This window comes from Cyprinus carpio, chromosome B14 (genome assembly GCF_018340385.1).
Source record: "Cyprinus carpio isolate SPL01 chromosome B14, ASM1834038v1, whole genome shotgun sequence".
Classification (NCBI taxonomy): domain Eukaryota; kingdom Metazoa; phylum Chordata; class Actinopteri; order Cypriniformes; family Cyprinidae; genus Cyprinus; species Cyprinus carpio.
Window position 1 is genome coordinate 17187967 of NC_056610.1, and position 17909 is coordinate 17205875.

Sequence of the window (17909 nt, forward strand, 5' to 3'; positions counted from 1 at the left end):
TATTTACGTCTAATATGGGTTTCAGAAGTGGGTGTGGTAAAATGGCTCGATAGCACCACCTATACACTTTCAACGATGTGCCCCTCAAGCTGCGTTTCACGTACATGTACGAAAATCGGTAGACACATGTAACTCACCAATACCTACGAAAAAAGTCCCCTGGTATGAAATCCAAAAACAGGATGTCAGTTATTTTGAATTTTCCAGACAAAGTTTGTGCCGTTTTTGCCATTTTCTTCTCCTAGAGATAGAGATCAACAACAAATTTGGTTAGTCTAATCTAAAGCCCTTTGTGACGTTAAGTTGCGAAGATATTGTTCGATGTTTCGCCATGGAAAAGAAGTTGTTATAATTCAGCCATATAATGTCCAATCTGCCCCAAATTTCACATGTTCAATAAGAGTCCTGGCCTGAACACATCTAAATGCCAATATTTCATTATAACCCCAGCGCCACCTGCCGGCAACAGGAAATGTCTTGTTTTACACTAACTTAAAGGGTTAGTTCAACCAAAAATGAAAATTATGTCATTAATGACTCACCCTCATGTCGTTCCAAACCTGTAAGACCTCCGTTCATTTTCGGAACACAGTTTAAGATATTTTAGATTTAGTCCGAGAGCTTTCTGTCCCTCCATTGAGAATGTATGTACGGTATACTGTCCACATCCAGAAAGGTAATAAAAACATCATCAAAGTAGTTCATGTGACATCAGAGGGTCCTTTAGAATTTATTGAAGCATCGAATATACCATTTTGCTCCAAAAATAACAAAAATGACGACTTTATTCATCATTTTCTTCTCTTCCGGGTTTGTTGTAAATGCGTTCACAACACTGCAGTGACGCCGCTGACGTACAACGCTGCTGAGGTGTTATCTTTGTTATTGGGTGCACCAGAGAACACGTCAGCAGCGTCGTACGTGAACAGTCACAGCAGTCGTGTTCACAACAGACCCGGAAGAGAAGACAATCCTGAATAATCGTAATTTTTGTTATTTTTGGAGCAAAATGTATTTTCAATGCTTCAGTAAATTCTAAAGGACCCTCTGATGTCACATGGACTACTTTGATGATGTTTTTATTACCTTTCTGAACATGGACAGTATACCGTACATGCATTCTCAATGGAGGGACAAAAAGCTATCGGACTAAATCTAAAATATCTTAAACTGTGTTCCGAAGATGAACGGAGGTCTTACGGGTTTGGAACAACATGAGGGTGAGTCATTAATGACATAATTTTCATTTTTGGCTGAACTAACCCTTTAAACATGCAATATCCAATTTGCACCAAACTTCACGTTTGGTAAGAGGTCTGGTCTAAAGCCATCTACATGCCAATATTCCGTTATAGTCATAGCACCACCAGCTGGAAGCAGTGACGTTTGGCACATATAAATGACTGAAATATTCCTTCTATGTTTACCACTTTAAATGCATATTGCTCACCATTCGCTGATTTCCTAAAGCCATCGGGTGGTGTTGAGTCAGGGTGCGAGGGCCCTTCCAACGCTGCTTGCAGCTTTAATTTAAAATGTAATTTATCGCTGTGATGCAAAGCTGAATTTTCAGTGTCATTTCTCCAGTCTTCAGTGTCACATGGTCCTTTACACATCATTTCAATATGCTAATTTGCTGCTCAAGAAACATCTCTCATTATTACCAATGTTGGAAAAAAAAGTGCTGCTTATTTTTTTATTTTATTTTTTATTTTTTGAACAGCAAGTTAGATTTTTTTGTAACATTATAAATGTTTTATTGTGAATGCTGATCAATTTAATCCTTGCTGAATATAAGTATTACTTAAAAACAATAATTAATAATATATAAATAAACAGATATTAATATACATATTTGTGTTTGAAACCATAACACTTATTTTTATTTTCTCAAGACTTGAGTGTGAATATTTGAGTAAATCTGCACACGCATACCCTCATACACACAGGGCTTGTAGCAGCAGGAGCTGAGAGGATCTGTTGTGGATAAACAGATGGACAGTGTCTTCTTCCTCTCGCCGTTATGGTAGGGAGGTGTACGCTCAAGTGATCTGCAGAGTTCCGGGGCAGACACGACACACACATACACAAGTGTAGCTGTGCGCACACACACATGCTCAAACACAAATTTAAATACACTTGGCTATTCATTATACAAGACGTGAAACTGAAAAAGGGGAATATTAATGAAGGGTAGCAGAGTGCTTATAATGGTAAAACATCTACATTCATCTTGCACCTTATTTGCACACTCACAACTTAATACCTCCTACTCGTCAGCCTAAAACCTCAAGATAACCTGTCAGTGCCGAGTGCTTCATAACCACTGTAGTCTTACTCAGAACGACCCAAGGCTATACCCACTCTTCTGTCCTGTCTCCTATCCTCTCCTGTGGCTGGCTGTATCTGGTGAAAAGTGGTCTGTTTTAGAGAGTCAACAGTTTCGGTGTTGTGGGGGGTGGGTGGGGTGGACAAACAGAGCTGGCCAACAGCCAGGAATGGTGAAATAGCGGGAAAGAGGGATAAAATGGAGCGCACACAGAGCAAATTGAGAAGGTATGCTGCGAAAGTGACTTTTAGCAGTATGCCAGTTCTGAGTACTTGAGAAGAGACTGAGAGACAGAGCAAGCAGTGAAACAGCGAGTGACCTCTCTGAGTGTGGCGTCCAGTCAAGCAGAAGGAGGAGTGGATTGACCATGACCTGCATGGACCTGTGCTGCTGCTGTCCCTCTATCCCTCGCTCCATGCTCATGCACGGCGACTCACGGCCGGGATAAGAGGGTATAACCTCTGTGCTTATTTCCCCCTGGGGTATTCAGTCACTCACTCAAACTGCAAACTGCTGTGGTCACAAGTCACATCTAAAGAGGCGTGTATAATACCTCTAAAAGGTACATCAACATTTGTTTTTTCAATCCACAGAGGTTGCATTAATGTAATTTCAAAGGATTTTCAATAGTGTGACAAAAAATGAGTCACAAGTTGATCGTTGACTCTTTGCACAGCTGACTGAAAACAAGACACAGAATAACTGTTAAGACAAGGATAGAATGTGAATCAAGTATGCTGGAAGACTCTGGTGATGCACGATGCAAATGCCAGTACAAAAGCAAAAGTTATCCGACATTAGATTAGTTCAATCAAACTGCAGATTTTTCTGAAATAATTTAATATTTTCATTCAGTAAGGCTGTTTTAATTGATCAAAAGCGACAGTATAGACATAAGCTTACACAAGACTCTATTTCGAATAAATCCTTTTGTTTTGGACGTTCTATTCATCAAAGATTCCAGAAAAAAAAAAAAAAAAAAAAAAGTTTCCACAAAAAATATTACGTTTTCAACATTTATAACAATATTCATAATATTATGTTTCTTGAGCAAATCAGCATATCTGAATGATTTCAGAAGGGTCATGTGACCCTGAAGATTGGAGTAATCGCTGCTAGCAAAAATGAAAAGTCTGACTATGTGCATGTATGGCCAGTATAGACTGAAGGTTCGTTTTCTCACTGTCAATCTGCGCTGCCATGAGGCTGAAAAAGACCCCCACAGGGACTGGTAAAGATTGACCGATAGATTGAGAGATCAATAGATGAGTGAGAGATACTTCCTATTGTGTTCATTGAAACCCCAACTTAATTTTCCATTCCTTTACTCATCTCACCGTCTTTCTTACACCTTATGGGAATAGTTCACCAAATATGAAATTGTCATCATTTACGCAATCTCATATTGTTCTAAATCTGTATGACCTTGTTAGATAGAGCAAAAAAACATGCAAGCCTTTTCAGTACAATATATGTCAGTGAGGGCTGTGACAAAAAAAGCACCATGAAGCATCATAAATGTGATCCATAGCACTATGAACCATATCCCAAGTCTTCTAAAGCAGTATGGTAGCTTTGTATAAGAAACTGAACAAAACGCATTTTGCTTTTCCACTGAAAAACCAGTAATTTGCTTTTCCACTGCTCTTTAGCATGTTCATAAAATGTCATGAAAGACATAGCAATGTCTCAATTATGGGGGATTGAAAAGAACAGAATCATATCATATATATATATATATATATATGGAGGGACTTTCCCTTTAAGATACTGAGATCAATATTCTCACTGAGCTCTTCCAGTTTTATAAATCATTATTTCTTTATCATCTTCTTCACATTTCTCTCACCTGCTTCTTTCTTTCACTCACCAAATGCATTTTCCTGTGAGAAAAAAATAAATAAGAAATCAACCCTTCTCCCATCAGGGTCCCACCTCTCTCTGATTCCCTTCCCATTGCCTTGTTCCTCTAACAAACCCCCCGTTGACTGCAATCACACACCAGTATGCAGCGATGCCTGCCTCTCACGGCAGCCGACCGCAAGACCAATTCTCACTCTGCCGATGAAGCCACTAGTGCTGATGGCTGTTGAATGCTCTACATCCTATCCATAAGACTTTTTATCTTCAGTCTCTCTCTCTTTTTCTCCAATCTCTTTTCTTTTCTCTGCCAAGTTGGCACATGAGAGGTGGGCAACAGTGCAGAGCTAGGTTAAATAAAGACATGACTAATGGCTTCTCCAAGGTACGCCAAAAAAATCACATGCCCTGATGCCCGAGCCCAGCCGTTTGTCACTCAAAAGTTGATTGGAGATGAAGTGAGTTGAAGTGTCTACTGAGTGCGCAACAGACAGACAGTGAAATGAAAACAGAGATGAGCTGTACAATTTCATCTTGGGGGAAAAAATATGGGGTGGGATGGGAAAGGAAGTGTTTACATCTGTCTATAGCCGGTTTACTATACCCTTTAAACCACATCCTGACAAGGCGAAATGTGACACGTTTCCAAGTAATAGATCTGTCCAGAAGGTGGGGAAAAAAAGAAAAGTGAAAACAACATAAAGGTTAATAATTTGAGATATTTGATGTGAAAATACATTGTGAATAAATGAGGATTGAATGTGGGCGGGCTAAATTGCCCAATTTTTATTTTATTAATTCATTTATTTATTTTTTATCAAGCAATATTGTAATATTTGCTCAAAAAAAAAAAAAAATTATTGTTGCTAGTTTTTAATTGAATTTGTAATCTAATAATTAATTTAACTGAATGATATATATATATATATATATATATATATATATATATATATATATATATATATATATATATATATATAAACAAATAAAAATAAAAATAAATAAGTGCTTACTGCCTTATCGGAATGAAAACAAAGACAGGAGGACAAAAAGGATATAATACCTAATGGAAAATGTATGGAGCCCACAAGTATCATGTGTCTAAGTAGCCATATCCTGTAAGCATTACAATGCTTCCTGCTGCACAGTTTGCCTTATTTCAACCACATGCTTGAGACACTAGTAGAATCTTTCTCCGACATCAATCACACAGCTTCCTGTGATAAAGACCTGAAAAAAAATCATTATGAGGAGCACAAAAGGGCAGCGGATTCCTCGTGTATCAGTCTCGCATAAACACCCACACACAGACGGCGAGTGTTGGGGGTTGTAGCACAGGTCAGTGAGCGCACGCCTTGGCAGATCCGTGCCACCTGCTAACAGCCTGGCACAGACACAAGACACGTCTGCAACATGTACCGGAGTCCACTGCACAGGTCAGAGGTCATCAAGGCCCCACCCTGTGCTCAGAGGACCAAGCAACAAAGCTATTCACTTTACACACATTTACATTCACTGCAGCATAATCAATTTAACCTGTCGGCAACATGTTTACACCATGGTTACATAAAAAAAAAATCTGTTCTGTGCCATTTACTAGCGATACATGCCAAATCACCTCTGGCCATTTTAGCTCTCTCTGTATGGCTTCTTGGTTTGCTCTAAACATTGAGTATGCAGTCTTAAAAGACCCTGTGAGATCAAAATGGGAGGCATTATTGTCCATCTGCGTTAACCTGATGCTAACCTATATACCAGCGTACAGCTAAAAGTTAACAATTACACATGACCTCTCAAAGGTTGGGGGCCGTAAAAAGAAATCAATGCTTTTATTCAGCAAAGATTAATTCAATTGATAAAAAGTGACATTAAATTTATAGATTTATAGATTTATACTGTAACAAATTATTTCCATTTCAAATAAATGCTGCTTTTTTGAACTATTAATCAAGAAAAAAGTTTTTTATTATTATTATTTATTTATTATTATTATTTTTTATTAACTTTGATAATAATAAATGTTTTTGAGCACCACTGGAGGATTGTCTCCTGAAAATTCAGCTTAGTTATCACAAATATAAAATGATTAATCAAAATGTATATTATGTATATAAAGACAAACACACACATCAAATTTTGAAAATATTTACATGTATATATTTATATTCATATAAATTATATCATAAATATATTTAATATATAAACATATTTTCCTTAAATATATGCATGCACTTGTGTATATATACATACTAAATATACACAGTACACACACATACAGTACTTTATGTAAACAAAAACTTTTATTTTGCATGCGATTAATCGCGATTAATCATTTGACAGCACTAATTAAAACAGAAATTAATTACTTTAAATGTTAATAATATACCACAATATTACTATGTTTACTACATTTGAACAAATCAATGCAGTCTTGGCGAGCATAAGAGTTGTCTGAATGATAGTTTATATATATATATATATATGAAGACTAACAATCCTCCTAAATGTTGTCCAACAGAAAACAATAAATGCACAACCGTATCCAACAGGAATGGCTACTCAAACTCATTTAAGTATTATTACAAGTGGATGTTGTGTGCCTGTCATATTAGCATTAGTGTGTTTGCTGCTGACTTCATGTTTGCCCAGGAAGAACTAAATAATTATGGGACATGACAGTACGGACTGGCCTTTCTCAGCGGGTGACCAAGCAACAGCTTAGCAAGGTAAAGACAAAGGTAAAGACGTGCACACTGCACTGCTGCCTCTTTCTCTTTGTATACACACTGTGAAATTAAAAACAGATCTGTAGACACAGCGAACAGCAAGTGCCTTATGAGGCAGAAGAGCGGAGCAGTGAGGCAGAACGCTAAATGTGCCATAAACACGCACCACGCAAGTGTGCGTTTCTGTAACATCATTGGACTAAAATTCTCTTAATGGCTATGCAAAGTGAAGCCTTTTTTTATTTAGAGCAAATGCATAAATAAAAGGATTAAACACTGTTGACTGTACACATGAAGGGTTCGATTGGATTTCATGTTCGTTTTTACGATTATGAGGCTAATTTCTGTCCACGCAGCCGAGCGCATCTGCGTGTGTGTATTTGTCTGAGCAAGCTCAGTTGAGCGTGCGCGAGCTAGTTTATTCATCCGCTGTCAGGACCTATAAAGATGGACGCTGTCAGCGTCTGTGCGGAGAGCGAGTATGTGTGTGCGCGCAGGAGGGGGACAGCCAGGCGTAATTTCAGCAGATGTTGCCTGACAATGCCAGGGTGTGTAGATGGGCCTCCGGGGAGGAGAGAAGTGGAGTAGCAGTCGGATTCTGCAGTTGCACAGGCAAAGAGTGCAGTCACCACATGGCCCACGACACCTCGCCCAGAAACAATGACAGCCCACAAGAGTAAAGTGACAGGGGAGAGAACAAGAGAGAGGGAGATAAAGAGAAATGTTTTATGCACCGCTTGGACCTTATCAACCTGAGAAAGACCCCAGAGGACAACTTTATATGCTCAGTTCATAGCTCAGAAGTCCAAGGAGGTTAGCTTTGTCTCAAATGTAACATAATCCCAACATATATCCTTAGTAAGAATAAACCAGAAAATAAATAAATAAATCACACTGTGAAAACAAGAAAGAATGAAATAAACAAATATATAAATATATATTTACAAAAATTTTATTTAAATTTTATAACCATTACACCAGGCTTCAGTGTCACACGATCCTTCAGAAATCATTCTAATATGCTGATTTGATGGTCAAGAAACTTTTTGTGGCTTCCTTCTACTACCATTACAAATACTTTTATTCAGCACAGATGCATTAAAATATTCAAATAATGACAATTAAGATATCTATGACATAAGATTTTGTATTTCAAATAAATGCTGTTCTTTTGAATTTTCTATTCATCAAAGAATAAAAGTTTTCAACAATGATACAAATAGAAACCATTATAAATAACTGAGGATCAATAATAATGGAGCACCAGGTCAGCATGATTTCTGAAGGATCATGTGATACTGAAGACTGGAGTAATAGCTGATAAAAATTCAGCATTGCCATCAGGAATAAATTACATTTTAAAATGTATTAAAATAGAAAACGTATTTTAAGTCAGAATATTTCACAATATTACTGTTTTTACTGTGATTTAGATCAAACAAACGTATAGCCTTGGTGAACATAAAAAATAAAAATAATAATAATAATTCTTACTATTTCCTATCCTATGATATCTGCAGCTTGAACTGTTTTGATGGTCTTAACTGGTTCAGTAATGGTCTCCCAGCCTGACCAAGCCAGTGTTAATCTTGTTTTTGCAGGTCAGACCAGCTGAAAAGTAATAAAAACCCCTTTAAAACTGGCCAACAGACAGTCTTAGGCTGGTTTAGGAGATTTTACTAGGTAAGTAAGAGTATCCACATTAATTAGTTCTACAGAATAGCTCAGAAAATTTTGACTTCCAAGTATATGACAATAAATGTTTGAGTTCAAAATGAGACTTGCCAAATCTGATCACAGTTTGAAACATTTATAAGACCTCTAGAGGAAATATGTGTGTGATTACCAGGTTTTCTGTCTATTGAGATTGCAAAATGGTTACTTTCTAACTTTTGGTTAGAAATCTGGCATCTCCACTGATCTCCATCCAAGCTGCCCTGAAGGCTTACCGGAAACATTTCCCAATTAGCATGTCCTAACACACTAATCACTAATCAGAGACCATTAAAATAATTGTACACATATGCCCCGAGAGAGCCATATGGCTGCATATGAGGCCTCCATCCCAGCCGAGCAACAGTTGACAGTTGGAAAGTTCTTTAACATTGACCACAGAGCTGAACTTTGCTAATACTTATCATTAGATGAGCTCAGATAATCTAGATAATGGAGCTAAATGAGAGCTAATGTGTTCGACCTTGATGTCGGGTTGTAGTGAGAGCCCAGAGACAGGCTCCTTAATGAGAGAGGCTCTGACAGGGAACGTCAGAGTTCCACATAGAGGAACCTTTGTGTTCCTGCTCACCTTTGTGCATGCTTGTCCCCTTATCTTTCCCCCGAAAGCTGGAAGGGCTTGCACATGTGCCTTTGCCGTGACTCACAAACACACAAGGAAGGCTAGAGTAATTTTCCTTCGCTGAGTGATTTGTACTCTCAGGAATTCACTGATTACACAGAGGTAAAAACACACCATTGTGTGTGCGTCAAAATGGCCATCTACCTGTCTGCCACTGCTGTCCCAGATTTAAGCCCACAGGACGGGCGACGCATCCTGTGAAACAAGCACAGCAGTAACATGGAGGCGCTAAGGGGCCAAAATTTTAAGCAGTGTAGTAAGTGACATCTTCATGGTACTACGCCATTTAAAATTTAGGAGTACAGCACAACAAGCCTAAAAAACAAAACAAAAAAAAGACCCTTATTAAAAGCCCTGGCAGCTAATTAGAATATTACAACAGTGTGTCATGGGCCAACACAAACAAAAAAGACAAGCTTAGTTATGTGTCTCATTAGGTTCACACCTCAAACACTATTGAGAAGTGAAGTAACAGAGCTATCCACAACTCGTTCCATCCATTCTTTCCGCCAACAAAACTTGCAAACCTCAAAAGGCAGAAATGTCAGTGTCCTTTCATTCTACTTTCCTTCCTTCCATCTCAAACTTTTCCTCTCTGTAAGACTCAGGGAATGGCAATTCACTGACACAGATGCCAGTGTCACTTCCTTCCACGTCTTTTCTTTCTTCCTACCCTCAACAAAACCTGAAGGAAAGCTCAAAACACAAGAAATGTCACTGTCACTTCCTTCCTTTCTTCTATCTATCCTTCCTTCTTCCCTTCCTACAACACAACTCAAAAGAATGGGAGCAGTGACAGAAATGACCAGTTACACAGTGGCTGTGAAAGCCAATTTCTGCCACATAAAAAAAAAAAAAAAGAAAAAAAAAATGAGATGAAAAGTTAAAATTGACATAATTAGTCATAATATTTTTTGTCATAATTATGACTTTTATCTCATAATTGACTTGTATAATGTCATGTGATTTAGTATTTCATAATTTCAGCTTGACGTTTTATCATTCGTCATAACGTTTATTTCAGTTTCGACATTCATCCATAAATCTCAGTTTAAGTCAATTTGAATTTGTCATCTCATAATTACGACTTACTATCTCAATTTTAACTTTGTACATCATGATTATGATTTACCAAACCATGGCTTTTTCCTATGTAGCAGAAATATGCACAAGTATAACAAAGCATGTAAAATCAGTGTGCAAAGGGCATGTGCAATTGAATGGCATCACTCCAAACGGTGCAATTTCCCTTGTGAAATGCACACAAAAGATGCTATCAGTCTGGGGCTTCTTGCAGGTGTTAGACAGAGCAAAGCTAATGATTCTCCATCTTATCTATGTGTCAAAAAATTCAAGTCAAGGTGGGAGAAGGGAGGAAAAAAGGGCCATCATCACAATTAACAGCTCTTTATTTTGATTAGCCTTGCATTGTAAACGACAACACCTGAATAATGCAAATGAAGCAGGGTGTTTAATATTCTTTCAGAGTTCCTTTAAAACAATTTTGTTTTCCCTTCAGCTATATTCTCTCCTGATGAGTCACGATTATTACTGGCGAGTTTGTTCCGCCTGATTAACCGCTAAGCAATAGTAGGCACTTATTTGCTTATTTAAAGGAGAGAAAGGTGGACAGACTGCTGAGATAAAGATACTACTGAAGCCATGGACTGCTAAAGGGTGACTTGCAGCTGATGTACCGCAGCCTGGACCACAGAACTGTTTTGCATAATTGACTTCACACTTCACAAAATATGATTCTCGCTCTGTAACGGTTACAGTCGCAAGACCACACCACAGGAGACAGAGGGAAAAGAGACATGGGCAGCTTCTTGTTTTATCTTCCAACTCCTTTTTATCTTCCAGGAATGACATCAACTCAAAATGACATTCACTAATTTGCAATCACGCTCCGACTGAAGTTTCTACAACTGGGGGAAATGAGTGGAAGCTAGACAAGCATGCAAAGCTAAAACTCTTTTAAAGGTAGGCTAGAATTTGAAAATATGTATGATAACTTCGCTGCCTTGTTAACACCGTGATGCTATATTTTGCTTGATATTCCATACTGAACAACGTTTAGAAATGAAATGCTATGCATATATACATATTGGAACTGTTTTAAGGCTGCATTATCCCCTTCTTTGGATTTCTGTAATTGAGAGGAAAACACAGGAACAATGACAAACTTAAGGTACAGTAGAGTTTAATATTCAATACAAGTGGATTTTCATGAAAAAAAATGATAAAGTGGACAGCACTAACCAATGACAGTAGGGAATGTGACCAAATGAATGAATAAATGGCCTGTTTCTTCCATTAGCATGAAACACCATGAACTGAGTACATGGAAGAATGGTGTGAAATGACAAATATTTTTTATTTATTTTTTTCAAACACTTCATCTTTTCTCCCTCTTTTTTTGTGCCCTCTTTCTATTCATCCCTCTATGATCCCTCCCAGTCTGTCTTTCTCTCCGTCTCCCCCCACCTGCACTCAGAACAGTCTGTGAGTCAGCATACAACACACACTGGTCAGTCCGTTGCCATGGTGATGGTGCAAGCTGAGGGCAAAATCGACAGCTTTTTAGAAGCGCAGATGCTGCTAGAATTTAAATGGCCGGCAGTGGCAGGAAAGGCTGCATGTGTATGTGTGTGTGGTGTGTGTCTTTTTTGGGGCCCAGATTAGCTGCCGGCATACAAGAAGCCAATCGAATAGTACAAAAAACCTTACAAGACCTCTGACAACCATCCCTTGATCCCATTCCTCGAATCTAAGGATGGGACCCAAAAAGGATGGGGCTTTGATTGACAGGACCTGTACAAAACACCTCACTTTCCTCTAGGGTCATTCGGATACACCAAGTCTGCACTGCTCAAATCCTCTTAGAACATGATTCTGTTCCTGTGATGTGCAGCATGAATGAGAAAAACAAAAACACACATGAAAGACAAAAAAAAAAAAAGAATGCATTTGTAAAGCTCAGTGACTAAGTGTTTGGCTTGATCCCAGAGGAGCAATGTTGTAAATGTGTCATATTAATTGTGTTAAGACATGGATCACATAAGACTGACATTACTGCATGAATACTATAAAACTAAACTTGCTGAATAGTAAAGAAAAATCAATCCATTTGTCTAGCTATCAACTTAGGGAGCTTGAAATAATAGCTGCCGTAATGCAAGCTCATCGACCTGTGCTCACTGGTACCGAGAGAATTTCAAATAGTTTTTGAAGTAGACATTTTTATGGTGTGGTTAGTAAATAAAAAGTGAATGTTTACTGGTAAAATGTGATATATAGAAAGGGAAATGTCATAAAATAAATATGGGAATATGGAAATGAAATACTGTACCTTAAGAATTCATGTCCCCTGATGAGTAATTTCAATGCACTGGTTCTGTTTAACATTAAATCCACAATGTAACACCTTCAAAAAAGTTTTATTGAAAGCCAACTTGCTTTGCTTGTAAAAAATACAAAATACAAATTGCAAATCAACAGAAACAAAATAACACATAACAGAAATTAAACACAAATGGGGATGTCTGCAGCTTTAAATACAGTTCCACAGATGATACACACTCCACACAGAACGCAAAGGGTCGTATTCAACTTGCATGTGTATGCTGCATTGTGTGTAAACTAGACACTCCTGCAGGACATCCTTTCAACATTGCATCTTTCCAGCATAACAACACACATGATTATTGCTTTAAATATGAACACATCTCCCTAACAACCAGACTTTAAATGTACAAAATGGAAGATGGAGCCACTATCAAAGCAGCTGAGATCTCAAGATATATTTGGTTGGTTCTATTTACACATCTGGTATTAAGAAATGTTTGGTGTGTTAAAAATGAATTAAGCAAATTCTTCTATATAAAGCTATTTTAGGCTGTTTATCGCCATTCCGCAACAGAACAAAACAAACATCATAAGGGATGAACACACACACAAACATGCAACAGCACATATAGCTGGTTATTAACATTCACAATATAGAACTTGCATAACAAAAAACCTTTTTCAATGATTGTCTCCAAAGGTTTGCTAACACAGTCCAAGAAAAATGGTACTCATTTTTGGTTTTCTTGTTCAGTACTAGAGAAATGTGATAAGAGTTTTAATGTCAAGTAGCTTTCTATTTACAGTGAACGTGACATTATTCACAGCCTGGTAGAAAATCCCACAGTTAATAATTCAACAATGTTCGATGGCACACTCTGACGTCTGTAGTTGATTATTAATCTACATTAAGCCAATCCACTTAGTTGTGTACATAACAAAAAGAAGGGGCTCTTTGCATGTGCAATCAATGAAGCTTGAGAAAGAACAGGGGAAATGCCCACCATTAATCTGTAAAAATAACCCGCTTCAACTCCAACTAAACAGGGTCCAAATAATTAAAGACATTTTTTAATGCCCACCAAAATGTGCCATGGAAATGTTCAAATATGTTGAGCTTACTTGTCCGACCTTCCTGTGTATTTTAACTTACTCAGTGCACAGTTTTCTTTATGAAGAAGTAAAAAAATGCTTTATAGAATCATTTTGACACATTAACAATTGTGCAATTACCTAAAGCTAGCTTGACAAAAGACATCAAAACAATAACGGCTATTATTTGTTGTCTTTCAGAGCAAAGAATAAGGCACATCTCTCTGGTCTAAAGGTTATTATATCACAAATGTGTTTCAAAGGTTTTTGAAAACAGTTCTGATCATCTTTTGAGGGGCAGCATCAAACACTGTCCAGCTGAAAATGACCCTCTCAAAGAAAATCAAAATGGAAATAAGACTGTGCAGGAATGTCTCCTTCATGTAAATAAGTAGTAATTAAATTAAGTATTTTTTTTTTCCTTCAGAGCATTAATGATACTACAGAATTGAAGAAGAAGAAAAAAGTTTGACAAATAAAACAAACTTCTTTTAATCAAATGATGTGCATGGGGTTTGTGGATCAGTGCAGCTTTGGTTTGACATTCATTCAGTTCCAGCCCCTAATACATGCCCTTAGTCCACACCATGTTGCTATGATACCTGTTGCTGTGATACCCTGTGCTGTGGTACCCTGGGCTGTGGTACCCTGGGCTTTGGTACCCTGTGCTGTGGTACCCTGCCATGCTTTCGAAGTCGTCTCCTACCTGTTTGGTGCTATATTTTGAAGAGTTGGCCTTGTAGCTGTAATCCGAATACTGGTCTGAGCCTGTTGAGTTGTTGTCCCCGGTTCCTACAAAGGTGTTGGTGGCAGGCAGGTCCTGCACTGCCTGGTGTTTCTTTGAGGCAGAAGGTGACTGAGGTTGGAGCTGAATGGATGGCAGAGGAGAATTAGACCGATAGTGTCGCCCCAGGTCTGGGCTCCCAGGGGGGTAGTTGAGCGGCAGGTGAATCCTAGGGCTATCATTGACGCTATCATTCATGAGGTTGAACTTTAGGCCTTTCTGTAGACTCCCCCCCTCATCCTCCTCAGATGGGTTGGCAGGCTTTGGAGCTTTGCTTTTCTTTGCCTTCTTGTTCTTGTTGCTCTTAGGTCCTGGTTTGGGGGCGTAGAGGTCTTTGGTCTCCTTCTTGCCTGCCTGGTAGCCACTTTTATTCTCCTTCAGCATGACATGCCTGATGATCATAGCCACTGCAATGATTAGAACGACCACACAAAAGCCACCCAAGACTGCAAAAATAATGTTACTTTGCTGGTCTCGAGAATAATCTGGATCTCCCGCAATATCCATTTCAAGTGGCGTATAAAGACTGTGTCCAACAAGTCCTTCGACGTGGGAGACATTGCCGATGGTCTCATTGACATAAATGTGAACCAGTGCAGTCGTATGGCGTGGTGGCGCACCTTTGTCTTTAACTTTTACTACCAGACGGTGGAGACCAATGTGTTTGGATGTGAACTCTTTAGCCAAAGTAACCTCACCTTCCGAAGAAATGCGGAACAAACCATGCGGGTTGCCTCCTACAATACTGAACTCCAGCTCTGAATTTAAACCGATGTCCATGTCCTCTGCCTCTACAAGTTCTACGTGGGTTTCTGGGCTGGTGCGGGGATCCAAGAACTTGTATGAAGAGTTTGAGGGCTTGGTGACATATGGAGCATTGTCATTCTCATCAAGAACATTAATGGTAATGCCAACATAGGAGGAACGTGGTGGATCACCTCCATCAACAGCTTTAAGTCGGAAACTGTAGGTGCTCTCCCTTTCTCTGTCGAAGGAGATAGTCGAAAGTATGGTGTACGTTCCATTTTGAATCATAAACTTGCCATTGTCTGGTTCTACAGAGAGTTCAACATGAGCATTGTCACCCTCATCGCGATCGTTGACTGTCACCATTCCAACGGGACTAAGGGGTGGCATGTTTTCTTGGACTGAAAAGCTATAACCATTAAGCATAAATTTAGGGTCATTGTCGTTCCTGTCAAGCACCTTGACAACAACAGTGGCAGTTCCTCTCAAGCTTGGTACACCTTTATCAGCTGCTGCGACTAGAAATTGATAGTGATCTAATTGTTCACGGTCCAACTGGCTCATGACACGCACTTCTCCTGTGTTAGGGTTAACTTCAAATAGCCCCTCGGGGACTGATCCACCAGTGATACTGTATGTCAGCTCCGCATTAGTCCCACTGTCGGCATCGGTGGCTACCACATCTAGAACCTTGTCACCTGGCTGGTTCTCCTCAGCAAATTCTACCTCGTATAAAGAGGGTGAAAAGATCGGGGAGTTGTCATTCATGTCTGTCACTTGCACCTTCAGGGAATTTGTGCTGGATAGTGCAGGGTTGCCAGAGTCTACTGCCACAATTTCAATCCTGTAGTCTTTGATCCGCTCGTAGTCCAGCAGCATGGTTGTCTGAAGGAAGTATTTCCTCTTGCGGTCGTTGCCTGTTTCACTAGCTGAACGCAGCTGGAATGGGACATCCCCTGCTACCACACAGGTTACAACTGCATTTTCACCTTCATCACGATCTGATACCTCCACCAGAGCCACAGCTGTGCCTACAGGCATGTCCTCCGATATGTTAGCAACACCATCTTCATGCGTCACAAGGCCAATTCCCCGGATTCTGATTAAGGGTGCATTGTCATTCTGGTCCTTCACTGTAATAGTCACAAGGGCTTTGGAGCTCTTTGATTGTGGACCATTGTCTTTAGCTTGGACGTAGAACTTGAGCATGCTGATATCTTCACGATCCACCGAGCCTTTGACGAAAATGGTGCCTGTGTTGCGGTCAATGCTGAGGAGCCTCTGGACAATTGGTGATGCCTGGTGGAGGCTGTAGGTCACCTCTCCATTGGGTCCCATGTCAGAGTCATTGGCCTTCACCTAAATTGACACAACACAAAATGAAATTAAGCAAAGCACTGAAACATTCATTTACAAAAAAGATTATGTAATCACAGGTTTATACATCAACTTCAAAACAGAAGTTAAAATGCTTGGTCAGGACCATCAAAATGGATAAAAAAATTCTAAGTAGCAATGAATTAGCATGCCAAAAATATGCTTTACACACTTAAAAAAAGACCCTAAGCTCATCCAAGAACTACATCAGACTAACTAATAAATTAACTGAATTTTCTTGGAATTTAAAATAAAGCACACCTCATTTGATTCCAGAAAACAGCTTGCACTTTCACTAGTAATGCCATATGCTGTTATTATTAAATTTTCAATATATAAGGAGAGAAATTAGAAATGCACTTACTCTGAGGGGTTAAATATGATTGGGTTGTGTTTTGTGTTAAATTCTCCAAAATTAGTTGTAGTTTGCTAGATGAAGTTAATTTGAGACATCACTTAAGTTACTCAGTCTTGGCAGAGATTTCTATAAATTTTTCTGGTCTATCGTGAACCTGGGAATAATTTTAAACAGCTCTTAATCGAAGAGTGGCTTGATTAAAGCTTTCAAACAATCAAAATTCCCTTGTTCCTGCTACATCCTCTCCTCTTTTTGTCCTTGGCTGTGTATGAAACATGCATGGTGTTTCAGTCCATGTATTACAGTGAACAGCCTTAATCTGAAGCAGTCATAAGATTATTCATGGTGCTTAAGTTATTATTGCTCTATATGAGTCACTCCATTTCATCCTCCATGCAAACTGGGAATTCATTTCATTTAATGGAGTGGTTTTCAAACCGGTCCTGCGAGGACCCCTAGCACTGTCTCCCTTATCTATCACACCGGATTCAACTCATCAGCTCATTAGTAGAGAGTGCAAGACCTGAAATGGATGTGTCAGATATAGGGAGAAATACAAAATTGTGGTAGGTGCTAGGGGTGCTTGCAGGACCGGTTTGAAAACCACTGATTTAATGTATTTGAAGAGCATTTCTCTGAACAACTGAAACACTCCATCAACATTTACAACCCTCTGAAATCACAAAATTAAGCTGTTTTAATACCACTACTGCTTATTTAATTTGGTTTCAAATTATGCTTATGAGGACTGAGAGGAAAATAAAGTCTTCTGACATGCTCTTTGAATACAACTTGGTTGCATAGATTAATTGTTGACTGAGAGATTAACAGTCATTAATACATTTTTTTTTTTTTGCCTGGACACTTGCTTCAGATTGATCTTGGAAAGCTTCCAGCCTTCACGGCTTCCCTAATCTTAGCAGTGCTTTCGT

The 17909-nt window shown here is 38.8% G+C and overlaps 1 protein-coding gene across 5 annotated transcripts in view; it reads right to left on the reverse strand.

The window, feature by feature from the left end:
- LOC109047858 (protocadherin-1-like) overlaps nt 1-17909 on the reverse strand; it is a 154596-nt gene that overhangs the window by 124860 nt on the left and 11827 nt on the right. For all 5 annotated transcript variants that reach the window (XM_042738274.1, XM_042738275.1, XM_042738277.1 and 2 more), the window contains one exon: nt 14418-16601. In XM_042738274.1, the coding sequence (XP_042594208.1) occupies nt 14418-16601 (2184 nt within the window). The remainder of the gene's footprint in view (nt 1-14417; nt 16602-17909) is intronic.